General features: G+C 44.1%; 1 protein-coding gene across 3 annotated transcripts in view; it reads left to right on the top strand.

Annotated features, from left to right (window-relative positions):
- The window catches only part of akap6 (A kinase (PRKA) anchor protein 6), a 364,518-nt gene that overhangs the window by 45,558 nt on the left and 291,297 nt on the right, over positions 1–27,663 (top strand). For all 3 annotated transcript variants that reach the window (XM_061744324.1, XM_061744322.1, XM_061744323.1), the window contains exons 4-10: positions 10,935–11,044; positions 12,018–12,159; positions 13,332–13,949; positions 15,272–15,550; positions 18,599–18,739; positions 18,832–18,936; positions 19,765–20,025. In XM_061744324.1, coding sequence (XP_061600308.1) covers positions 10,935–11,044; positions 12,018–12,159; positions 13,332–13,949; positions 15,272–15,550; positions 18,599–18,739; positions 18,832–18,936; positions 19,765–20,025 — 1,656 coding nt within the window. The remainder of the gene's footprint in view (positions 1–10,934; positions 11,045–12,017; positions 12,160–13,331; positions 13,950–15,271; positions 15,551–18,598; positions 18,740–18,831; positions 18,937–19,764; positions 20,026–27,663) is intronic.

The raw sequence follows: 27,663 nt of genomic DNA, 5'->3' as shown, positions 1-27,663 counted from the left end.
CTATTTCTTAAATAAATGCTCTCTGCTCTTGACCAGCGTTTACTGCTGCTGCATCTTGAAACTTTGTTAGGAAAACCAGCCCAGCGTGGAATATAAGATCATGGAGACAGACGGGGGAGGGAATGAGCAGAAAGAAAGACTGGAATTAATTTAAAGAGGAAAGTGTGGATACATGATCTGGAATTATTCTATTAGGATTTAAAATCAGAATAAACCAGCCACTTACTTCGGAATTAAGTTTAATTCAGAATGGCCATTTTCATTCAGAATTAGGTGTTTACATGGTAATTTTTACTCATTTTAAATTAGATTTCATTTTAATTCTGAATTTGGGAAGAATTAAACTTCCCATGTAAACGTAAACGTAGACTGTTTAACTCTAAGCTAAACGGCCAGGCTACTCCGCTACCTGTACTCCAGTCCCCTACCAAGCTGCTCTACTAACAACACGTGCACACTCTCTCTGTTGTACTAAGATGTGCACGTGATATAGTTTAGTGTTCAAATGATCCAAATGATAAGGCTGTGTGTTTGTTGTTTTTAGCATGGCTTTAGTTTTGGGGTTCATTGCATGAACAGACATTTGGATAGATCTGCTTTTATGTTTTAATATTATGTGTTGGTTTTACAGGACTGTCTCAGAAAATTAGAATATTGTGATAAAGTTCTTTATTTTCTGTAATGCAATTAAAAAAACAAAAATGTCCATTTCCAATCCAATTGTTGCATCTACTTTAAAGATCTGGAAGCAGTTTAGACGTAACCTTAAAATCACCTCTCTTTCGCCACTGATACCTATCTGTGACAATCATTTATTTCTTCCTTCGGTTCTCGACCCTGTTTTCTCTGCGTGGAAAGAGAAAGGTCTGGTTTATTTTAGTCAATTTTACATTGATAAAGTTTTTGCTCCTTTCGACACTGTTAAAAAAAAGTTTGACCTTCCACAATCTCATTTATTTAGATACTTTCAAATTCGAAATTTTGCTCAACATAACTTTTTTAACTTCCCTCATCAATTGCCCGAGTCGCTTGTCGATACAATTTTATCTTTACCTGTAGCTCGCAGAAACATTTCAAGTGCAATCAAATTAATCTCATCATCATTATCATTTCCTTTAACAGTTAAAAATATTTGGGAAAAAGAGCTTGGTACTATTTTTTCATCTGAATGGTGGCAGAGAGCCCTAGACAGAATTAATTATACCTCATCTTGTGCCAAGCTAACATTGATTCAGTTTAAGGTTGTACACAGAATTCACATGTCCAAAGTCAAGCTTCATAGACTGTTTGATACAGGTGATAAATGTGACAGATGCTCTTTATCACCTGCTAACCAAACACATATGTTCTTTTCCTGCCCAAAGCTATGTTCATTTTGGTCATCTTTCTATAATACTCTCTCAAAAGCCCTTAATAAACCGGTGGATTCTAGCCCTTTAATTTCTATTTTTGGTGTACCTGAAGATTTTAATAGTTTTACTAAGAAGGAGATCAATATAATTGCTTTTTCCTCTCTTGTAGCTCGAAGACGTATTCTACTTCAATGGAAGGACCAAAAACCTCCATCTCCCAATTCTTGGTTGAAAGACCTGATGTCATTTTTATATTTAGAGAAAATTAAATACGGTATTAGGGGTTGCTCTGATAAGTTCTCTTATATTTGGGAACCTATTCTTTCTTTTGTTAATTCTTTGGCATCCTTGGAAGATTAATTTAATCTGATTTAACTTAATTACAGAGAAGTATGATATTGCTAACCATGTCTCTTTTTTTTTTTAGGGTTCCTCTTACGTCAGTTTATCTTAATTTTTATTTATTTATCTTATTTTGTTTTTTTAATTTATTTTTATTTTTTAATTTTTTTTGTTGTTGCTGTTTTGCGTGTCCTGTATTTTAGTTTATTACTTTATTTTTCCTATTATTATTGTCTTCAGTCAGAGTCTGATTGGTAATCGGTACTTACTTTGGGACCTGTTTATAATTACGTATTTTGCAGTGTGTGTTTTGGGGTGTTTGTTATGTTAAGTCTTGTGTCCTTATTTATTTATTTATTTATTTTTTATTCTATTTAGTTATTTAGTTATTTATTTATTTTTTTGAGTGTGTATGGTAAAATATAAAACGGGGTATTCTGTCGAACCCTTTAAAAGAAATGTTTACTGTGTAATATAATTTACATGGATTACCCAATAAAGAAACATGTTAAAAAAAAAAAAAAACAAAAATGTCATACATTCTGGATTCATTACAAATCAACTGAAATATTGCAAGCCTTTTATTATTTTAATATTGCTGATTATGGTTTACAGTTTAAGATTAAGATTCCCAGAATATTCTAATTTTTTGAGATAGGATATTTGAGTTTTCTTAAGCTGTAAACCATGATCAGCAATATTAAAATAATAAAAGGCTTGCAATATCTCAGTTGATTTGTAATGAATCCAGAATGTATGACATTTTTGCATTACAGAAAATAAAGGACTTTATCACAATATTCTAGTTTTCTGAGATAGTCCTGTATATTGTTACCAGTGCCAACAACACCACTAACAATCCAACACAATCTCATTCAGGACGTTTTAAAATACGAAAATAAATCGGCAAGATTAAATTAACTGCAAAGGATTAGATGGCACTTTATATTACTGCACAGTAGATGAAACTTTAGAAAACGAGGGTGTACTTTCTTTTTCCCAATATTACGGATGGCTGGTACTAAGATAAATGATTACTCATATGAAAGGAGAGCTTTGAATAGGTTGACCAAAGAGATTACATTTAGTTTTGAAAGTATTGTAAAGCAACACTTTTATGTTTATAGCGGCATTAACATTGATATTATTAAAACAAAAATGTGAAATAAGGGTGCTCACCAGAAGATTGTTTGAGTTAACTAAATGACATTTCTTGTAAAAAGCGTCCTCCGGGGCAGCGAGCGCTTCTCAGGATGGGGTCTCATTAGCTCCGAGCTGTCTGTCTGGACCAAAGGTCTTCCAACAAATGACTTCTGATAGACACAACGCACTTAAATCAGCCAGACAGCCCGCTACTGAGCGCGATGTGCATGTCTGCATTAGCATTTGAAAGCTGCGTGTGAATTATTGAAGCATCTGAAGGACATCGGTGACATTTTCAACTCTGTTTTAGAGGAGCATGACAGCTCTTTGATGATGAAACTGGGGGTGTTCAAGTACATTTCTGAGCTTTGAGGGAGTGTGTTCAGTTTAGAGATATGCACCTAATATGTAGAGCATGAGCGTGCATGCTTTAGTTTAGTTTAGGTGTACCGTTTGTCCATTAGTTCCTCTTGCAGGTGTGTTGATTATGACCCCTGAACAGAGCTGGGTAGAGGAGACAACAACTTTACTCAAGTAAAAGTACTGTTACTTCAGAATAATATGAGTCAAGTAGAAGTACAAAGTATTCATCCATATAATTACTTGAGTAAAAGTGAAAAAGTACTTGGTGAAAAAACTACTCAAGTACTGAGTAACTGTTGAGTAACGTCTGATTTATTTTTTTAACACAACCATTCAAACAGACAAAAGTACAAAATAATCATCTTCAGGCAAATTAAATCAATACAATAATAAAATAAATTAAAATTGATAAAAAAATGCTTAAATTAAAATAATCTTAAAGTAAATTCAAGTACTTTAATAAATAATAAAATAAATAAAATAATAACAGAATAAAAAAATAAATTAAGCACAAGTAGCACAAAATGTCAAGCCTTTGTACTTTTCTTTTTTAACCAGCAGAACTAGAACAAGCCCATGAACTCATAGAAACTCTGTGTGTGTTTGAGTCTGTGTAAATGTGACAAAACATGCAAAAACTAACATTTTTCCCAAAGAATCACTCAGTGATGTCATGAGATTGACGCGTACGCGAATAAAAGGGATAAAAGAAAAGTAACAGCTCAACGTAGCCTAATGTAGCGGAGTAAGAGGAACAGTTTCTTCTTCACAAATCTACTCAAGTAAAAGTAAAAAGTATAGTGATTCAAAACTACTCCTAAAAGTACAACATTTCCCAAAACTTACTCAAGTAAATGTAACAGAGTAAATGTAACTGGTTACTACCACCTCTGCCCCTGAAACACACTCACTTCTTGAATGTTTTATTGATTGTTCAGCCACATCCTCCAACAGTCAGGAGTCAGTTTTGAGATTGAACTCTTGTACAGAACGTACATTTCCCCCCAGATATCCTGATTAACAAAGGCATGCAGAGTTTTGGATAATGCCACGCACAGCACTATTCCCTCCTTTTTGCCGTAATGACAGCAGTTGGACCAGACCAAATGTAATCCCCAATTGTGTTTGTATCCAAATGTTAAATGAAAAGGTCTGTTTGACGGTGAGCTCCAGAGGAAACAACATTCTGCTCTCCGCCGTCTACCCACAAACAAGTCTGGAATGGTTGAGTTCTTGGTTTGGTGCAGGGTTTTTCATAGGCTAAAGCTGAGAACCAAGTGTCTAAACCGAAAGGTGAGGCTAAAGGAAACAGAAAGGCCCTCTGGAGCATTGTTTCTAAACCATTCGCAGCGATCTCACTATGAACCATTCTATATCTATGAAAGGGTTCATAACTGCTGCATTTACATCAAATATGCAATCGGAAATGAGTTGATGTGAAACCAAGGCTCTCAAACAAAAGAAACTATTAATAAATGCTCATATTCTAGGCACTCAGATCAAATGATTATTAGGGTATGACCAGGGGTGAAAGTAGATTAAAGTTGTTGCTGGTACTACGACCCCAACCTTCATGGCTTGTTCTCCTCCCACCACCAGCTTTTTCATCCCTGAACACGCATTACATTTTTTAACGCCTGTACGGTGTAGAAATTAGAAACACAACACTGTGTAGGCCTATAGCAAATGATTTATATAAATGGTGTAAATAAAGGCCAAGGATTGTCACAGAATAATTTGTAAATGTTGACAAAACTTTCAAAATCACAACAATTTGTTTTGTTTCAAATTAGAATACATTTACAGTTAAATTCATCAGCAGCTGAACAGTTAACAAGTCTCTGTCTTTGAATTTTCCAAACATTGGGCACATAAATGAAAGAAGAGTAAAAGATGAGTAAAGTGTCTCAAAATGTCTCTTACAATGTGTGCATTGAAATGGAAGATAACTTTTTTGGCATTTTTTTATCAAAGCAAAACACTTAAAACATTAAAAAAAACGTTACTTCAACATTTTTAACGCTTTTTTCTTTTTTTCCTGAAACAAGGAATGAAAACCAATCACAAATATCATATTTGTGATTATTTGGCGTGTGATTATTTACCAGCATGTTTGAAATATGCTGGTAATGTGTCAGCCAACCACAAAAATGTTTGAATTTTGGTGGAATCATTTATTTTTTGTCCTTGCCCGGTAGCGTCGCTGTCTTTGGTGTGAGAGGTCGAGGGTTCGAGACCCGCTGTATGCAAAGATTATTGTCAGTAATTCGTGTGTTTTTTTTCCCGGTCCGCGGTACAGTTTTAGAGGCTTCTCTTTTACTATTGCGGTCTATGGGAAAAAAGCTTTCTGGGCCCCATGGGATTTTTTGTTGCAGTACCGCGGCTGGACACTGGGAGAAATCGGCACACCTTCTGAGCGCGAGACTGGGGGGCTGGTGGCCACGGGCCCCCCTACAAATTGGCTGGCCAATCCACTTGCCTCAATAAAAAAAAACTTTCCTCCCAAATCATTTGGGCCAAATGCATATCACTAGGCGTTTCTTTAAGTATTTCTGAGCCTGTATACTACAACAGTATGATAAAAAACCTGTAATGATGGCTTTTATTTTTTTGAATGATGTGGGAGTGATGTTTAGGTCACAGTTTGGTGCACTTAATCCAGACATTGTTTGTATTGCTTTTATGTTTTTATACTGTGTTTTTCATACTTATTTATTCCTCTTATTTTGATTGCTTCCTTTGCACTTTGGTGGGAACATCCCAACCAATCTCATTGTAACCTGAGCACAATGACAATAAAGTCTATTCTATTCTATTTTAGTTTTGGTTCCACCCCAAGAATTTAAGTGGCCGCATCTGGCCCCCCCTATGAAACATTTTAGGAGGCGCCCCTGGTTTGGAGCCACAACACAGACATATTTGCCAACAAGATTCACCATACAGGAGACAAGAACAACTCAGTTTGGTTATTACTGAGTATTCTTTAGATTCTATGACAACATTGACCACATTCTGGCAAGCGTTCAAGCAGGCGGCCCCATGTACAGTATAGTGGCGTAGTGAGAAGTGTGTGTTGGACCGGCCAGAAGGTCAAACTGTTACACAACCTCACATGAGCCGAGCTGGCCCTGGTATGAGCTGCATTCTTACGTGCTGGGCGGCGCTGGAACCCGGACGCCGGCGGAACAGGGGATGTTTTGTTGTCCAGTCAGGTTGCCATGGAGCAACATGGTGGCTCCACGGCCACAGATGAGTGTTGGATAACAGCAAAGGGTTCAGAGCCAGGTCACCTACTTTTCAAAGGTCATCTAAGTTTAGTGCATGCTACTTTCACACCTGCACTGCAACGAGGTGTGTATGGAATACTGGAAATTCATGAAACACTGTAGTGAAAATACTTCACTAAAGATGTTCTCTGTATGGATGGCTGGATCCAATATTCACAATATCTGTGATAATAAGGTTCATCTACGGCAGTGGATGAGCCTCAAACAACCTTTTAATGCTTTTAAAAAGATGCTGAAGTTGCTTAATGGAAACAGTGTAGACACAGCTGAAGACTGGAGACAGACCTGGAGACAGACAGACCTACAGACAGACAGACCTGCAGACAGACAGACCTGCAGACAGACCTGCAGACAAACAGACCTGCAGACAGACCTACAGACAGACCTACAGACAGACAGACCTGCAGACAGACCTGCAGACAGACATGCAGACAGACATGCAGACAGACAGACCTGCAGACTGACCTGCAGACAGACCTGCAGACAGACAGACCCCTAGACAGACCTGCAGACAGACCTGCAGACAGACCTGCAGACAGACCTGCAGACAGACCTGCAGACAGACAGACCTCTAGACAGACCTGCAGACAGACCTGCAGACAGACCTGCAGACAGACCTGCAGACAGACAGACCTCTAGACAGACCTGCAGACAGACCTGCAGACAGACCTGCAGACAGACAGACCTGCAGACAAACAGACCTGCAGACAGACCTGCAGACAGACAGACCTGCAGACAGACAGACCTGCAGACAGTCAGACCTCTAGTCAAACCTGCAGACAGATTTGCAGACAGACCTGCAGACAAACCTGCAGACAGACATGCAGACAGACAGACCTGCAGACAGACATGCAGACAGACAGACCTGCAGACAGACCTGCAGACAGACCTGCAGACAGACAGACCTGCAGACAGACCAACAGACAGACCTGCAGACAGACAGACCTGCAGACAGACCTGCAGACAGACCTGCAGACAGACCTGCAGACATACCTGCAGACAGACATGCAGACAGACATGCAGACAGACAGACCTGCAGACTGACCTGCAGACAGACCTGCAGACAGACAGACCTCTAGACAGACCTGCAGACAGACCTGCAGACAGACCTGCAGACAGACAGACCTGCAGACAAACAGACCTGCAGACAGACCTGCAGACAGACCTGCAGACAGACCTGCAGACAGACAGACCTGCAGACAAACAGACCTGCAGACAGACCTGCAGACAGACAGACCTCTAGACAGACCTGCAGACAAACAGACCTGCAGAGAGACCTGCAGACAGACCTGCAGACAGACAGACCTCTAGACAGACCTGCAGACAGACCTGCAGACAGACCTGCAGACAGACAGACCTGCAGACAGACAGACCTGCAGACAGTCAGACCTCTAGTCAAACCCGCAGACAGATTTGCAGACAGACCTGCAGACAAACCTGCAGACAGACATGCAGACAGACAGACCTGCAGACAGACATGCAGACAGACAGACCTGCAGACAGACCTGCAGACAGACCTGCAGACAGACAGACCTGCAGACAGACCAACAGACAGACCTGCAGACAGACAGACCTGCAGACAGACCTGCAGACAGACATGCAGACAGACAGACATGCAGACAGACAGACATGCAGACAGACAGACATGCAGACAGACAGACCTGCAGACAGACAGGCCTGCAGACAAACAGACCTGCAGACAGACCTGCAGACAGACAGACCTGCAGACAGACCTGCAGACAGACCTGCAGACAGACCTGCAGACAGACCTGCAGACAGACAGACATGCAGACAGACAGACCTGCAGACAGACCTGCAGACAGACATGCAGACAGACCTGCAGACAGACATGCAGACAGGCAGACATGCAGACAGACAGACCTGCAGACAGACATGCAGACAGACCTGCAGACAGACATGCAGACAGACAGACATGCAGACAGACAGACCTGCAGACAGACAGACCTGCAGACAGACATGCAGACAGACCTGCAGACAGACATGCAGACAGACCTGCAGACAGATCTGCAGACAGACCTGCAGACAGACAGACCTGCAGACAGACATGCAGACTGACCTGCAGACAGACAGACCTGCAGACAGACCTGCAGACAGACCTGCAGACTGACCTGCAGACAGACAGACCTGCAGACAGATCTGCAGACAGACAGACATGCAGACAGACAGACCTGCAGACAGACATGCAGACAGACCTGCAGACAGACCTGCAGACAGACAGACCTGCAGACAGACAGACCTGCAGACAGACATGCAGACAGACCTGCAGACAGACAGACATGCAGACAGACAGACCTGCAGACAGACATGCAGACAGACCTGCAGACAGACAGACATGCAGACAGACAGACATGCAGACAGACAGACCTGCAGACAGACAGACATGCAGACAGACAGACATGCAGACAGACAGACATGCAGACAGACAGACCTGCAGACAGACCTGCAGACAGACCTGCAGACAGACCTGCAGACAGACCTGCAGACAGACAGACCTGCAGACAGACAGACCTGCAGACAGACCTGCAGACAGACCTGCAGACAGACAGACATGCAGACAGACAGACATGCAGACAGACAGACCTGCAGACAGACAGACATGCAGACAGACAGACATGCAGACAGACAGACAGACATGCAGACAGACAGACCTGCAGACAGACCTGCAGACAGACCTGCAGACAGACATGCAGACAGACCTGCAGACAGACCTGCAGACAGACAGACCTGCAGACAGACATGCAGACTGACCTGCAGACAGACAGACCTGCAGACAGACCTGCAGACAGACCTGCAGACTGACCTGCAGACAGACAGACCTGCAGACAGACATGCAGACAGACCTGCAGACAGATCTGCAGACAGACCTGCAGACAGACAGACCTGCAGACAGACATGCAGACTGACCTGCAGACAGACAGACCTGCAGACAGACCTGCAGACAGACCTGCAGACTGACCTGCAGACAGACAGACCTGCAGACAGACATGCAGACAGACCTGCAGACAGATCTGCAGACAGACCTGCAGACAGACAGACATGCAGACAGACAGACCTGCAGACAGACATGCAGACAGACCTGCAGACAGACCTGCAGACAGACATGCAGACAGACAGACCTGCAGACAGACAGACCTGCAGACAGACATGCAGACAGACCTGCAGACAGACAGACATGCAGACAGACAGACCTGCAGACAGACCTGCAGACAGACATGCAGACAGACCTGCAGACAGACCTGCAGACAGACCTGCAGACAGACATGCAGACAGACCTGCAGACAGACAGACCTGCAGACAGACAGACCAGCAGACAGACCTGCAGACAGACCTGCAGACAGACAGACCTGCAGACAGACAGACCTGCAGACAGACCTGCAGACAGACCTGCAGACAGACAGACATGCAGACAGACAGACATGCAGACAGACAGACCTGCAGACAGACAGACATGCAGACAGACAGACATGCAGACAGACAGACATGCAGACAGACAGACCTGCAGACAGACAGACCTGCAGACAGACCTGCAGACAGACCTGCAGACAGACATGCAGACAGACCTGCAGACAGACCTGCAGACAGACCTGCAGACAGACATGCAGACAGACCTGCAGACAGACATGCAGACAGACAGACATGCAGACAGACAGACATGCAGACAGACAGACCTGCGGACAGACAGACCTGCAGACAGACCTGCAGACAGACATGCAGACAGACCTGCAGACAGACAGACCAGCAGACAGACCTGCAGACAGACCTGCAGACAGACATGCAGACAGACCTGCAGACAGACAGACCTGCAGACAGACAGACCAGCAGACAGACCTGCAGACAGACCTGCAGACAGACCTGCAGACAGACCTGCAGACAGACAGACCTGCAGACAGACAGACCAGCAGACAGACCTGCAGACAGACCTGCAGACAGACCTGCAGACAGACCTGCAGACAGACAGACCTGCAGACAGACAGACCTGCAGACAGACCTGCAGACAGACCTGCAGACAGACCTATGAGCAAACGACAAATCACATCATATTTATTGAATCTGAGAGAATTTCCAAACCAAAGCGTTTAAAGTGGTTCAGTGAGTTTGTACTTCAGATGTTTCTGTGAAAACTTGAGCTGTAGTTATTTTTGCAGGGAGTCCGTCTGCCGGCTGAGTTTAGCTCAGTAATACCAGCTGGTGTTGTGGAGCTGCTCCCACATGAAGCTGACTCATGTTTAAAAGGAGATGTGACGTCGGAGGAACTTCTGCTTTTCCAGCTGAAATGATTGTGGATAGTTTCTGCTGACCCATAAGAGCAACATGCACCGCTCCCAGGAGGGTTGGATAAGGAGACGGCTGTTATTCATCTGTTCACACGTTTTTTTTTTTTGTTTTTTTTTAATGATATTATATACGGTTCTTTGTGTTTGTTTAGGACATCTGTGAAGACATCTCAGACCACGTGGAGCAAATCCATGCCTTGTTGGAAACTGAGTTCTCCCTGAAACTCCTGTCCTACTCTGTCAACATCATCGTTGATATCAGGTAAGTCTCCACAAGACCAAGTTTCTAGTGCTGTCGTTCATTGTATGCAGTACTGGAGTTGTAAAAAAACACCAGGGGGGATGGTGGATTTTATCATATGGGGACAGATAATTTGTGCTGATTACAAATAATATAGTATATTACAAATAATAGCAGTGACCAAAACAGCTGCAGAAATACTGCAGGAATGACATAGCAGCAGTTAAATGCAGCCTTCTGTAAGCTTTAAATATCCACTGGGCTTACATCAAATACATCAAAACACAACAATAAAAAACACTTTTCTGAACTTATCAATATGACTCTGTCCTTCACAGGATAAGTAACATGGATCACTGCAAAAACTCTAAATCTTAACAAGAATATTTGTATTATTTCTAGTTAAAATGTCTCATGTTAGTAGAACAAATCTCATTACACTTAAAACAAGACTCATCACTGGAAAAAACAACAATTTTCACCTGTTTCAAGTAGATTTTCACTAGAAATAAGTAGAAAAATCTGCCAGTGGAACGAGATTTTTTTGCTTGTAATGAGAAGATAAATCTTGTCCCACTGGCAGATTTTTCTACTTATTTCAAGTGTAAATGTACTTGAAACAGGTGAAAATTGTCAAATAAGTTATTTTTCTGGTGTTATTTTTCTGGTGATGACTCTAAATGTTGAAATAGCAGTAAAACCACATTCATTGATGAAATGACATAAGGGATGAAAAGGGGTGATGGCAGTTTTACAGGGGGGATGATTTGGACCGTTTTTATTTCAGGGGGGATGGCATCCCCCCTCATCCCCCCTCAACTCCAGTACTGATCGTATGCACGTGATGGACCAATTTCAGGTATGGGAGTCAGCTGTCGCCCTGTCTGTTTAGTGTGAATACCAGTGGGGCGCAGGTGTCGGGGTTAATGTTGGGTGAATTGACTAGAGTAAGCCCGTGTTACGAGCTGCTGCTGTTGTGTCCCTGGTGGTGCAGGACGGTGCAGGTGCTCTGGCACCAGCTGAGAGTGTCGGTCCTGGTCCTGAAGGAGCGTCTACTGCAGGGTCTGCAGGACCCGAACGGGAACTTTACCCGCCAGACGGACATCTTACAGGCCTTCAGCGAGGACCAGCACCAAGTAAAGAACCCACACACAGACACACACTAGGACCTGTCGTTACCACAAGCTGATACCCAGAACAGTGAATAAAACATTGATTTGAAGTTAAACTACCCTGCGTTCACACTGAAAGCATCACAGGCGTCATAGGCAGCCGGCTGCCATTCATTTTCTATGAAAACGCGTGTCGAGAGGCAGCGAGAGCAGCGGAGGCGTCGAGAGGCAGCCGGAGCAGAGCATCAATTTGAAGTTGAAAAATCTGAACTTTATGCAAATGAGCAGCGGCGACGCCGAGGCGTCATCCAATCACAGACCAGGATTCCTGAAGCGAGAACTCTCAATGCAGATTGTACTTTCATGTAGACACAAACGTACACTCATTCACATGCGTACAGGAGCAGAGCTGTGCACTAACACACTTATTTTATCAGGAATTCATATATTTCATCCAGCAAACTGACATTTTTGCTGATTTGACTGCAGTTTTTACCTGAACTGCTCACGTGAAACAGTAACTGATGGGTGAGGAGCTGGATGGTCCCAACGATTTTATTTGCTACATTGATCCAACGCAAAATAATTAAAAACCGTGCTTATTAATCACAAAACACAGGTTAAACATCATGACCAAATCTGCTCCGACCCGGTGTGTCAGTGTTCACCGCAGACAGACTGCAGCTTCTGAATTATGGTTCCGCGTTAAATCGACGGCGTAGCCGACGGCGTAGGGTTCGCGGCGATGCGCACCGTACGGTGTGCGTCACAGCGTACCCTACGCCGTCGGGTCTGCGTTGGTGTGACGCAACTCACTCTTATCTACGCGGAAATAACGCTAAGATATAAAGAAGGCGTCCCAAAGTGTGATCTATGGTGAAATAGGAAACTGAAGATGTGTAGGCTGTTCCCAATGTTCCCTCCAGTTCTGCAGCGCAGCTTTAGCCCCGCCCACTGCAGCTTTAGCCCCGCCCACTGCAGCTTTAGCCCCGCCCACTGCAGCTTTAGCTCCGCCCACTGCAGGCGTCGACAGTACATGCCGCTTTCAGTGTGAACGCAGGGTTAGTGCGTTGAGTACACAAGCACCTGAACCTCTCAGGTCTTGACTATCTTCATAACAAGCACCCAACATGAAACTAGAAAAACACTGTATTGTATTGACTGAAATGCTAATGTAGTAAACTGGTCCTCTTCAGACCCGCCTGGACGCCCTGACGGATGTGGACGACTGCGGGCAGCTGACTATTCGCTGCAGCCAGGACTACTTCTCTCTGGACTGCGGCATCACCGCCTTCGAGCTGAGTGACTACAGTCCCAGCGACGACATCGTGGGAGCAGAGCACAAAAGAGAAGACCAGGAGCCGGACCAGGAGTCAGACCGGGAGTCGGACCGGGAGCCAGACCAGGAGTCAGACCGGGAGCCTTGGGTTGACCAGAGTGACGGACGCTGCCTATCACACAACAGTTTGGCTGAACTTTTGGAACCAGTCGAGTCAACAAACCACAGTCATTCTCAATCAGTTTTACCAACAATGCAATGTGCCATGCCCAACAAGGGAGAAAGTTCAAAGCGGCCCCTGGAGGTCACTGAGGTGTCACACATGCAGCCCACGCTTCCTAAGAAAGCCTCCCTGTTGGTGAAAGGAGAGGCCGTGTCGGAGGAGTCCAGGAGAGCTTCAGGAAGGGCTCTGTCTGGGTACCACAGCAACGCCACGTTGCCCTCTCTTGTGGATCCCCCAGACCGCTCCAAGTTCTGGTTGGAACTGGACTCCGCCTGTCCAGAAGACGTTTCCCAGTCCCACGAAAGCCTGCAGGTTTGTCCGCCTTCATTTCTGTTCTTATTATCTTTACTGAGGACTTTTTTTGATTGTTTTGATGCTTTAACTCCACATGACGTTTCAAATGTGAAGTTGACGAGGCAGATGCTCTGACTTGTTTTCTCAGAGCAGTTGGACATAATTTGCACAGAAAGGTTAGATTTTTACCGTCGGACTCTTTGGGAGACGATGTGTAAAATTCCAGCAGATAATGATAAGGATCATCATGTGACGGCTCGCTGACGCTGCGTCTGCAACGTCTCTCTCTTGTAAAGAGAGAAAGAGGTCATGTAAAGATGCACCGGGCTCGGGCCACCGTTGCCATGGAGATGGTGTCCATTGTTATTCTGTGGGGTGTTGAAAAATATTATCAAAACCAGTTCAGAAGTCCGCTGTGGTGTAGTGAGTTTTATTCAGTAAGCTGGCGGTGAGCAGACCCACACAGATCAGGTCTGGGTTGGTGTGCTGACCCAGAGTGGTTGGAATCATGACTTTTATACAGTAAGTTCAAAGTACAAAAGGCAGGAATAAACAAGCCAAGTGAGAGACAAAAACAATTTACAGTCAGATGTGATCTGTGGTCAAATGCCGTTATCGGGCATTTGGCATGACTGTCACTAAGTTGTAAATGACCCCATAGGGTGTTCTCGTGATTCAAGTCTGTGGCCAAATGAGTTGGTATTAACATATCAGTCAGTGAGGAACTTCGTCATATGGCTTTCCTGTGGTTCAAGTCTTTGTTGAAGCCAGTTCCAAGGTGTCCCTGCAGGGGGTAGGAAGCTGGAGTTTCAGGTCAGCCACGGTGTCACAATGCCTCATCAAGGGGCACTGCATTGTGGGTAATGTAGTGTGAAGTCGTCGTCTCGTGAAGCTGAAAAACACGTAATCTGAACAGTTCAAATTCCAGTTTGTGATCTGCAGAATGAACAAGTTCAGGTTCATTTGAACTCGTTCATGCACAACACTGGTATCTATCTATCTATCTATCTATCTATCTATCTATCTATCTATCTATCTATCTATCTATCTATCTATCTATCTATCTATCTATCTATCTATCTATCTATCTATCTATCTATCTATCTATCTATCTATCTATCTATCTATCTATCTATCTATCTATCTATCTATCTATCTATCTATCTATCTCCATCCATCCATCCATCCATCCATCCATCCATCCATCCATCCATCCATCCATCTTGATCACCTGTTTCACTTTCTCCATCCTGTGTTAGAACCTGCTGGAAGGAAATGGCTTGTCCATTAGACCTGAATCAAAAATGAAGTAATCTTTTGAATTTCCATGACGTCACCAGGTTGTGAATGAACCCGACCTCCGGAGACGTCCCATGACCTCCACCGGTCCAGAGGAGCGTCCACAGAGCTCGATGCCTCAGGATGGAATATCAGACCAAATGGAGGGAACTCGGAAAGAGTCACATACAAACAGCGAGGGGGATTCAGGCTTCTCCTTGCCGTCCCCCATGAGGGAACAGCTCCTCTCCTCCGACATGGATGCATCCGGAGAGGAGTCGGATCCTCGACTGTATCCCAGCAAGTCCGCCATGTGGACTGAGAAGCGGCAGGGGTTTCAGGTGTGTTTAAAGTACAGGACACGTAAACACTGGCTCATTACATACAGGACTGTCTCAGAAAATTAGAATATTGTGATAAAGTTCTTTATTTTCTGTAATGCAATTAAAAAAACAAAAATGTCGTGGGGCGTGGGGGTCCCGTTCGAAGGGCCCGGCCCTGCCTGGGTGGGGGGTGGCTGTCTGCGCTGGGGGGGCATTGCTGCCTTGGTCCGTCGTCGCTGGGCGGGGGCCGCGTGCCCCTGCATTTGTGGGGACTCCGTGACCCTTGGGGTGTCCGCCGGGGTGGCTCCGGGGGGGGGTGGGGCCGGGTCCGGGGATCGGGCCTCCCCTGGTCGGGGGGTGCACGGGCGGGCGCGGCGGCGGGGTGGAGCCATTCTCAGGTGTCTATGTCTTATGTTGTCAGTATGAATGAAGGAATGTTGGACCATTTCCCCCTCCACCCGGGGGCTCCCGTGGAGGTACGGTGGGGCCCTGGCCCGGCTCGGAGGAGCGGCGCCCGTCAACTGGATGGCCGGTGGGGGAGCGTGGGCGTCCTTCCAGGGCTGGCTCCACTGGTCCTGCCTCCTGGCTTAGGCCTCCGCTCCCCCTCCTTCCCCCCCTTACACGACAAAAAAAAAAAAAATGTCATACATTCTGTATTCATTACAGTTTAAGATTAAGACTCCCAGAATATTGTAATTTTTTGAGATAGGATATTTGAGTTTTCTTAAGCTGTAAGCCATGATCAGCAATGTTAAAATAATAAAAGGCTTGCAATATTTCAGTTGATTTGTAATGAATACAGAATGCATGACAATTTTTTTTTGGTAATTACATTACAGAAAATCACAATATTCTAATTTTCTGAGACAGTCCTGTACATCCCTCTCCATGTCTGTATTTATTAGAGTTTTTTGGTGTCTTTAGTTGTGTTGTTGATCCGTAAATTTCAGCTTTTCTTTAGTTATGGACACAATATATATATGTATATATATATATATATATATATATATATATATATATATATATATATATATATATATATATATATACAGTGTTTCCCCTAGAATTTTTTTCAGGCCCGGTGGTACCCACCGAAAAAATCCTAAACAGACGAGGCGCGTGGGACGGCATATTGGACATGTAGCAATATAACAAAGTTTTACATTAAAAATCATTGTAGGCCTACATTGCTGAATGATATCACTTCAATGAAATAATTAGATTTAATCTAACCTTTAACCAAAGTGTCATGGGCCTGAAAGGTCTGACCCATATGAGCATTGAGCATCTTTTCTAAATATTTCAGAGGGATCTCTATGAAAACCCTCTGGGATGGTCCTCTTTTAACGGCTGCTTGTGCTGACGGCATATGCCACAAAACATCCCTATTCACAATTGAGATTATATCAGTTATAAATAATTTAAACATTGTATATTTGTTTTACCCGTTTTGTTATAACAGAGTTACATGCATTTGACTGGGGGAAAAATGAATCTTTAATGGTTCTAGTGGAAAGACAATCTATTGTCTGTGTTATTTTCATCATTATTGCTTACCAAAAAAAAAGAAGCTCAATCAGAACAAAAATGTAAGCTAAACAACAAATTGGAAATGTACCATGGGGAGTGTGGTACAACCAAGGGCTGTATTTATGGTTATTAAGCCATTAGGGATCCCAGCCAGATGTTCTGTGTTTAGATGTTGTTTTTTACTGGGTCACCAGTCGGACCGGTGTCAGCGACGGTAAAGGCTGATTTATGGTCCGTGGTACACCAACGCAGAGCCTACGGCGTAGGGTACACGGCGACGCGCACGTACGGTGCGTGTCTCTATGAGCTCAAATTAATGCCATAAGTTTTTTGTATCTGTAAATAACTTTTGTACTTATAATATTATATTTTGTACGTGTGCAAAAAATATTTGTACTTGTAAAAATATTTTGTGCGTGTGCAAAAAATATTTGTACTTGCAAAACATATTTGTACTTCTAGATACAAATCTACAAACTTTTTACAAAGCTACAAACTTTTTACAAAGCTACAAACTTTTTTTACAAAGCTACAAACTTTTTTTTACAAAAGCTACAAACATTTTTTCAAAAGCTACAAATTTTTTTTACAACTACGAGTTATGGCAGTGTATTTTTTGCACACGCACAAAATATCTACAAGTACAAATATTTTTTTCACACGCACAAAATATTTTTACAAGTACAAATATTTTTTGCAAGTACAAATATTTTTTGCAAGTACAAATATTTTTTGCACACGCACAAAATATTTCTACAAGTACAAAGTTTATTTACAGATACAAAATACTAATGGCATTAATTTGAGCCCATATGTCTCCGCGTACCCTACGCCGTTGGTGTGACGCAGAACCATAACTGAGCCTTTAAATCAGCCTTGACGCTCATACATGGCTGGCACTAGGACCCCGCGGACGCATGGTGCGTCCTTGGTCCTCGGGCTGTGGGACTTCATGCTTCCCTGCAGCGTCTCATGCAAACACAAACACACGGACCTGCAGAAACATTTCTTTATATCATGTTGTCTGTCGCCCACGATATTTTTTCTTTTTTTTTTACTAGTTACAAACTCTATACATCCCATAATATATAATAATATGCCTGCGCTCTCAGGAGCGTTACTAGGCAACAAAGCAGGTTTACTCCCGTTGCAGAACAGCGCTGCAGAGGCTCCTAAACGTAAATGATCATTGATTTTTTTTTTTGGGCCTGGCGGGGGGTCTCGTTGGCCTGGCAGCCCCGCCAGGCCTATATAATGGTAGGGGAAACACTGATATATATATGAAACACAATGACAAAAATAGATTTTAGTTTTATTTTAACCTCTCATCATAGTCCAATGAGATTGGTAGGTTTTTATAAAAGATTGCGTAATTATTATTGTTTTGTGAGACTAATGGCAGATGGTTCAGAGGGTTCTGACACACCCCTTTAGGCAAATTTGGGAAATTGGCAATGCAAGGCATTTTCTTAGTTCTTTCTTGACTTGACCTGATATTTGTACCTAATATTTATGTCTTACTGTCTAACCTGGCAGGGGGTCCAGGTGTCACTCAAATCTAGCCCGGATAAGGAGCACTGGTACGGGTCTGAGGAGTTCCTGGCTCTCCCCGCTCAGCTCCGGAAAACAGAGATGCTCGCGCTGAAGCTGGAGACTCTGACACAGTCGGTTCCAACGGTCAGTAAAACATATCCCATCCCATCCCAATACTTTAAAAAGGTTTTCCAGCACTAGCTCTTAACCAAACTACTCCCACCCTTTCCCTGCAGCGGTGTGAGGACTCTACCCAGGTGACTCTGCAGGACGTGGACGACTGGGAGCTGACAGAGCTGAACACTGACTTGGACGGCATTCCTCCTCTTCTTCCACCGCCGGTACGACGACGTATTTTTGAATTCTGACTCCTCCATAGGGAACGTGCAGTACTCGAGTTGTAAAATAAAATCAGGGGGGGTGGTGGATTTTATCATATGGGGACAGATAATTTGTGCTGATTACAAATAATATAATATATTACAAATAATAGCAGTGACCAAAACACCTGCAGAAATACTGCAGGAATGACATAGCAGCAGTTAAATGCAGCCTTCTGTAAGCTTGAAATATCCACTGGGCTTACATCAAATACATCAAAACACAACAATAAAAAACACTTTTCTGAACTTATCAATATGACTCTGTCCTTCACAGGATAAGTAACATGGATCACTGCAAAAACTCACAATATTAACAAGAATATTTGTCTTATTTCTAGTTAAAATGTCTCATTTTAGTAAAAAAATCTCATTACACTTAAAACAAGACTCATCACTGGAAAAAAGAACAATTTCCACCTGTTTCAAGTAGATTTTCACTTGAAATAAGTAGAAAAATCTGCCAGTGGAACAAGATTTTTTTGCTTGTAATGAGAAGATAAAATTTACTTGAAACAGGTGATAATTGTCACATTTTCCTGGTGTTATTTTTCTGGTGATGACTCTAAATGTTGAAATAGCAGTAAAACCACATTCATTGATGAAATGACATAAGAGATGGAAAGGGGGGATGGCAGTTTTATAGGGGGGATGATTTGGACCGTTTTTATTTCAGGGGGGGATGCCATCCCCCCTCATCCCCCCTCATCCCCCCTCATCCTCCCTCATCCCCCTCAACTCCAGTACTGGGAACGTGGTCCTAACGTTCCTTGGCGTACCTTTGCTCAGCATCCTTACAGACGCAACCTGGTCAGTCGGTTCAGCCCAACCTCTTCCAGCGACATCGCACCGTCACTGGATGAAAGCATAGAGTCTGGACCGTTCAGTGAGCTGCCGTCTGAAGACGAGGAGGGGGGGAGATGTGCGGACCCCGGCCTGCAGCTGAGAGCGCCCCCAGTGGACGGGCGGGGCTGCGTTTCTCTGGTGCAGCAGCTGATGGAGGACATTCACAGTCAAGACAAAGACCCTGATGTCTGGAGGAAGATGGAGGTATTCCTTTCTTTTGATTATATGTTTAAAATGTAACACCAAACGTCCCTGTGGGTTTGTCTGGTCGTTTCAGTTCAGCTCCACGTCTGCTCCAGCCGGAAGGTTTAAACATTTCTCAGCAAGCAGCGTTTTCACTGTTGTGGCGTGCATTAACCCTTGTGCTGTCCTCGGGTCAAGGAAGGAGGAAGGGAAGAAGGGAGGAAGGAAGGAAGGAAGGAATGAAGGAAGGAAGGAAGGAAGGAAGGAAGGAAGGAAGGAAGGAAGGAAGGAAGGAAGGAAGGAAGGAAGGAAGGAAGGAAGAAAAGAAGGAAGGGAGAAAAGAAGGATGGAAGGAAGGGTGGAAAGAAGGAAGGGAGGATGGGAGAAAAGGAAGGGAGAAAAGAAGGAAGGAAGGGAGAAAAGAAGGAAGGAAGGGTGGAAAGAAGGAAGTAAGGGAGAAAGGAAGGAAGGGAGGAAGGAAGGAAGGAAGGGAGAAAAGAAGGAAGGAAGGAAGGAAGGAAGGAAGGAAGGAAGGAAGGAAGGAAGGAAGGAAGGAAGGAAGGAAGGAAGGAAGGGGGAAAAGAAGGAAGGAAGGAAGAAGAAAAGAAAGAAGGGAGAAACGAAGGAAGGAAGGGAGGAAAGGAGGAAGGAAGGGAGAAAAGAAGGAAGGAAGGAAAGAAAGGAGGAAGGAAGGAAGGAAGGAAGGAAGGAAGGAAGGAAGGAAGGGAGAAAAGAAGGATGGAAGGGTGGAAAGAAGGAAGTAAGGGAGAAAGGAAGGAGGAAAGAAGGAATGGGAAAAAAGAAGGAAGGGAGGAAGGGAGGAAGGAAGGAAGGAAGGAAGGAAGGAAGGAAGGAAGGAAGGAAGGGGGAAAAGAAGGAATGGAGGGATAAAAGAAGGAAGGAAGGGAGAAAAGAAGGAAGGAAGGAAATAAGGGAGGAAAGAAGGAAGGAAGGGAGAAAAGAAGGAAGGAAGGAAGGAAGGAAGGAAGGAAGGAAGGAAGAAGAAAAGAAAGAAGGGAGAAAAAAAGGAAGGAAAGGGAGAAACGAAGGAAGGAAGGGAGGAAAGAAGGACAGAAGGAAGGGAGGAAAGAAGGAAGGAAGGAAAGAAGGAAGGAAGGGAGAAAAGAAAGAAGGGAGAAAAGAAGGATGGAAGGAAGGAAGGGAGGAAGAAAATAAGGAAAGAAGGGTGGAAAGAAGGAAGTAAGGGGGAAAGGAAGGAAGGAAGGGAGGAAAGAAGGAAGGGGAAAAAAGAAGGAAGGAAGGAAGGAAGGGAGGAAAGAAAGAAGGAAGGGAGGAAGGGAGGAAAGAAGGAAGGAAGGGAGGAAAGAAGGAAGGAAGGAAAGAAGGAAGTAAGGAAGGAAGGGTGAAAAGAAGGAAGGGAGGATGGGAGAAAACGATGGGAGGAAAGAAGGAAGGAAGGGAGAAAAGAAGGAAGGAAGGGAGGAAAGAAAGAAGGAAGGGAGAAAATAAGGAAGGAAGGAAAGAAGGGAAAAAAGAACGAAGGAAGGAAAGGAGAAAACAAGGAAAGAATGTACGAGGGGAGTAAAGAAGGAAGGAAGGGAGAAAAGAGGAAGGGAGAAGGAAGGAGAGAGCAGGTGGAAGGAAGGAAGGAAGGAAGGAAGGAAGGAAGGAAGGAAGGAAGGAAGGAAGGAAGGAAGGAAGGAAGGAAGGAAGGAAGGAAGGAAGGAAGGAAGGAAGGAAGGAAGGAAGGGCAGGAGAATGAGGTGATTTTGACCCAAAGACAGTACCAGGGTTAAGATATTCATGTTTCTAAATCCATGCACTTTAATTGTGATGAAGGATAACAAATCAAGCCAGAACCACCTCCAAGGTGGCGCTTTCACTCCACCGTTCAAGCTTTCCTGATGGATCGGACGGCATGTATTGGATTGTCCTGGAGCCCTGCTAATTCATCACCTCACTTCCAAAGGTCACGTTTGATTGACAGGCACATTATTGATGAGGCTGGCTTGTGAACTAATCAGTCATATCTGTCATATTGAATATGGTAAAATGTCAATACGTCTGGGGATTTGTTGGCCGCTCTTTCAATTACAGAAACTCCTCTGCCCGAAATATTTCCACTTGTTTTATTGTATTCACATTTATGTCACATTCTCGCCTTTATTGTGATGATGTTTCAACTAAAATAACTTCATTTCCTCCTACAACATCTTACTTAGCGGCTGTAACGTCGGCGTTTCCCTTCGGGGATCTCTGAGTGAGCGGTTAGCAGAGTTTTTAAAGCGCCTGGGGGAAAGGATACTGTCCTTTGTGTGACCCGGTTTAGAGGATACCACATATATTAATAACTTGTAATAATAATCTTTTTATTTAGGATTTATATTAATGCTGAGTTTACGTTCCTCTGCTCTTCATCTTGAACTATAACGTTTGAAACAGCAGAAAGTTTGTAAAAAATCAATCATCAATGGCAAATCTAGCGACAGAAAAAGATTTAAATAAATAACAATTGCTACATGTAGGTGTTTTTATGTTTGTGAACCTGGTAACGGCACAAACTCATCAATGACTAACAATCCAGATTAATACCAGAGAATGAAGAAAATAAAAACCCAGTAAACTTACATGAAAATAAAAAAACACCAATAAAAACAACTGATTTTCGAGCACAGGAATTACAGTGTACACACACACACGCACACGCACACGCACACGCACACGCACACACACACACACACACACACACACACACACACACACACACACACACACACACACACCCTCCGTTCCTCTCTGCTCCCGGGTAATTAGCTGATTAGCTGCTTTATTAGCAGCATGTAATCATGGCGATGGATGAGACGCCTAATTGAGGAAGTGAAGACAGGAAGAAGGATCTCAGTGAGGAGGATGGCGTTTTATTTCTCTGCAGAGGACTGACTACGGATAAAGAATGAAGGTGAAAAGAAACTGCCCAGATAATTGCTGGAGCAGAAAAGAGTCACATGTGTGAGGTGAAGAAGAGAAGCATTAGCATTAGCTGTGCTAATAATGGGAGGAAATGAGGAACCGACCCATGACTTGAGCGTGGCTGTCTGTGTGCAGACGCCATCTTTCATGGTTGCTGATCCAGTTTCCTTAGAGAGCCTTTGTTTGTCTGCTTGGAAACCAGCATTAACCCTGGTGCTGTCTTTGGGTGGAAATGACCTCATTCTCCTTCCTTCTTTTTTTCCTGCTCTCTCCTTCCTTCTCCCTTCCTCTTTTCTCCTTTCCTCTTTCCTTCCTTCCTTCCTTCCTTCCTTCCTTCCTTCCTTCCTTCCTTCCTTCCTTCCTTCCTTCCTTCCTTCCTTCCTTCCTCCCTCCCTCCCTCCCTCCCTCCCTTCCTTCCTTCCTTCCTTCCTTCCTTCCTTCCTTCCTTCCTTCCTCTTTCCTTCCTTCCTTCCTTCCTTCCTTCCTTCCTTCCTTCCTTCCTTCCTTCCTTCCTTCTCCTTCCCTCCCTCCCTCCCTCCCCTCCCTTCCTTCCTTCCTTCCTTCCTTCCTTCCTTCCTTCCTTCCTTCCTTCCTTCCTTCCTTCCTTCCTTCCTTCCTTCCTTCCTTCCTTCCTTCCTTCCTTCCTTCCTCCTGCTCTCTCTTCCTTCTTCCCTTCCTCTTTTCTCCCTTCCTTCCTTCCTTCCTTCCTTCCTTCCTTCCTTCCTTCCTTCCTTCCTTCCTTCCTTCCTTCCTTCCTTCCTTCCTTCCTTCCTTCCTTCCTTCCTTCCTTCCTTCCTTCCTTCCTTCCTCCTGCTCTCTCCTTCTTTCCTCCCTTCCTCTTTTCTCCCTTCCTTCCTTCTTTCCTCATTTTCTCCCTTCCTTCCTTCCTTCCTTCCTTCCTTCCTTCCTTCCTTCCTTCCTTCCCTTCCTTCCTTCCTTCCTTCCTTCCTTCCTTCTTCTTTCCCTTCCTTCCTTCTTCACTTCCTCTTTCTCCCTTCCTTCCTTCCTTCCTTCCTTCCTTCCTTCCTTCCTTCCTTCCTTCCTTCCTTCCTTCCTTCCTTCCTTCCTTCCTTCCTTCCTTCCTTCCTTCCTTCCTTCCTTCCTTCCTTCCCTTCCTTCCTTCTTCACTTCCTCTTTTCTCCCTTCCTTCCTTCCTTCCTTCCTTCCTTCCTTCCTTCCTTCCTTCCTTCCTTCCTTCCTTCCTTCCTTCCTTCTCCTTCCTTCCTTCCTTCCTTCCTTCCTTCCTTCCTTCCTTCTTCCTTTCTTTCCCTTCCTTCCTTCTTACAAGAGAACAGTCACGATTTAACCTGAAGTAGATTCAACCATTTAAAACGAGTCAACGTAGGCTCAAAAAACTGTCCAATGACCATGTTCCCTTAACTTCTCCCTACAGATGTGTTGTGTTGATGTTTTCATATCATCATGATGGTGGTAGTAGTCGTGGTGATTTAACCACAGACACTGTTGGGCGTGATACGTCCACTGATGGATGCTCGTGAGGACATCAGTTTGGTCCAGTCTAGATCCCTGCGCAGGACTGTTTTATTCATCCCCGCTCCTGCCTGCTCCCGTTGCATTTCTCACCATTACTTGCCCTCACGCGCAATATTTGTGTTACACTCCCGCCCGCACCCGCAAAACTCTGAGAAATCATGCCGCACAATAATAGAGATGCATTGATGTTGTGTATTCTCCCGCAAGAGAAATGTCCAGACAAATCTATCTGATTAATGTTAACCTGATCATTGTGGAGCTTGATGGATGATTGACAGTTCATAGGTCACCTGACCAAAAGTTAGATGCAAATCCATCATTGTCATCATCGCACAAGCTTTTTTGCCTTTCGCGCCAGCATCAGTTATGTGATTGAGGTTATAAACAACGAGAGTAACTGTGAGTGGCTCAATAACACTAATAAATAACACAAATAAACAAAGTTAACGAATGAAACAAATTAATTTAATTTAACAAATGAATCGCTTGGCCCATTACATTGATGTGGAGGAAGAGAATGTTGCTGACCGACGAGGATTGGGACATCTTTCAAGATGCTCCACAGACACTAAACGCAGTTTCTCTAATTATCTGGCTGGCCTTGCTTTATCTTTGTTTTGTAAAGACCTTGTTTGAGGTTTATTTTCCACGTCATTGATTTCCATCTTGCCCTGCGATGGACTGGTGACCTGTCCAGGGTGAACCTGCCTCTCGCCTGAAAATAGCTGGGATAGGCTCCAGCAGACCCCCCGTGACCCTGAAAAGGACAAAGCGGGTATAGATAATGGATGGATGGATGGATGGATGGATGATTTCCATCTTGTCGCTAGACTACATCGCGATCCTGCAGTGTTTTTTTTTAGTTCAAACCACCCGCTCCCGCGAGATTTGCGTTGGGTCCCCGGACGGGACCCAATCCCAATGCAGCCCTCTAGTCCAGTCTATTCTTGTTCTAGTCTGATTTACATAAATGTCACACTGATGTCAACATCTACGTATTTTTGTGCCTCAGAGCACATTCTATCGAGGACACCAAGAGTAACAATGGTCATTCATGCTACATCGTTAGTATCACAGCAAAACCTCAGCAGACCAATAACACAAGCCCAAAACAGGCTTTTACAATATTATCTCTGATACAACCCCAAATTCAAAAGTGTTGGCACTATTGGATATTTGCCAACATATATGTGCCCCCCCCCCCAAAAAAAAAACAACACACAAATTCTTACATTTACTTGATTTTCGTTTATTGCCAACAGCATGAATCCAAGATATAGCTCGTTCTTTTTCTCAGGTTTCTCTCATTTGTTAATTTACCCCCATTTCTGAAATTCAAACTGCAGCACATCAACAACCACATGAATAAATAAATAAAAATGTTGGGGCAGTGATGCTTTAAATGCTGGCATTTCTTCTCACAATGCTGACACTGAGAGCTGGAGCGCTTCATTTGTTATTTTGGCCCAATCTCTCCTGCAGAGTAGGCTACAAGGTCATTGATGCATTTTTCATTTCAAAGTTGGGCTCAGTTTCTCTGTTGGGTATGGGTTGGGGTTGCAGGCCAGTCAACCCTGCATGAATACCCTCTTTTCCCTCAGCCATGCCTTTATCACGCATGCACACTGTAGTTTGGCCATGTCATTTTGAAAAATGGGGTAGATTTGGCCTTAAAGGCAGCATATGTTTATCTAAAATCCCAATCAGCTTTTCTGAATCAATGCTTACTATTAATTACCATTACCACAGGCAATTACACTAGTAATGTGACAGGAATGATTTATGGTTATTGTAGTAACACATTAACACATTTTTGTGATTTTATAGTAAGTATCCAAGATTTCCTGCTGAAAAATACATTCCGAGGGGAGGGCTTTACTCTCTCCAGCTCTCTATATTGGGGACCCTCAGCTTTATATATTGGTCTTTTAAGGAAATCTCAACCTTCAAGCCATACCTCTAACTCTCAAGGAGACTCCTGCACCTGTAGACAGGTATTTTCAGCTTTGAAGGGTGACCTCTCCAGACTCCAGATGTCTCAGCTCTCTCCACAGATGTTCAGTAGGATCAGGGCAGATGAACGGCAGCTTCAGGACTGTCTAGTGTTTGGTTCTGAGCCATTCTTGGGCGTTTTAGCTGTAAAAACAGGGAGGATGAGGTCAGGGTATCATATTTGACAATGACCTCCCCCTCCAAGATGCTAAGTATCCTTGTTAAGTGTATCTATCAAATGTTGAGTGTGCAGTGTCTAAGATGTTATTAAAATCGTGGGGGGCGGGGAATACCGGGACACATGTCCCCCACGCCCCGGACCCCCCGACCCCTCGGACCTATGTATGTGTGAGTCGTGTAGGGGGGCAGGAGGGGGAGCGGTGGCCGAAGCCAGGAGGCAGGGCCAGTGGTACTGGCCCCGGTAGCCGCCCACGCTCCCCCACCGGCCAACCAGGCCGACGTGGGCCGGCCCACCGAGCCGGGCCAGGGCCCCACCGCACCTCCAGGAGCGCCGCCGGAGCCCCCAGGCGGAGGGGGAAATGGCACAACATCCTTCCATTCACACTGTCGACATAAGACATAGACACCTGAGAATGACTCCCCCCGCTGCCTTGTCTAGCCAGTTAGTCTTTTGAACAATTTTAAATGATTGTATTTAAGCCTCCCAGAGGCTTCTGTTTGGCTTCTGTTTGGCTATGACAACCATGGTGGTGTAATGTCAAACACAAGTACAGCATCATGCTGACAGTGGACCACAGGTTTGTTTTAGCAGCAAAGCGACTGGTTTCAGATTATGCTGATTATGCTGTTCCTCACTTGTAATGACATTATTGGGACTGTTGTCTTGGAAAAAACGTTTTTGTCAGGGAGGGTATATTGGTTATCATTTATTTTGAAGGATGGCTCCTCCACTGTCGCACCATCTCATCAACGAGATACTGGGTCACGCTGTTTGTTAGCACTCGCCACCGAGACTACTGTCTGGTTGTTCTGGTTTGCGTCACAAAGAAGATGTGGGCCTATCTTTACATCTGTTGGCAAGCACTGCAATACTGCATGGTGATTGATTTTAATATGTAATCTTAGTTTTTTAAGGTGTTTTTGCCTGAGACCTTTAAAAAAGGCAGCTCATTGGCTCATCCAGAAGAGTTGGCTCCCCCTTTGCCCAGGTCACTCTGTGCAATATGGGTGCCTCGATGGCTCAGATGGTTCCGTACAATCTTAATCATAGTTTTACACTTC

This window comes from Cololabis saira, chromosome 16, assembly GCF_033807715.1.
Source record: "Cololabis saira isolate AMF1-May2022 chromosome 16, fColSai1.1, whole genome shotgun sequence".
Classification (NCBI taxonomy): Eukaryota; Metazoa; Chordata; class Actinopteri; order Beloniformes; family Belonidae; genus Cololabis; species Cololabis saira.
The sequence above is the reverse complement of the archived record's forward strand: the minus strand, read 5'-3'. Positions and strand labels throughout refer to the sequence as shown.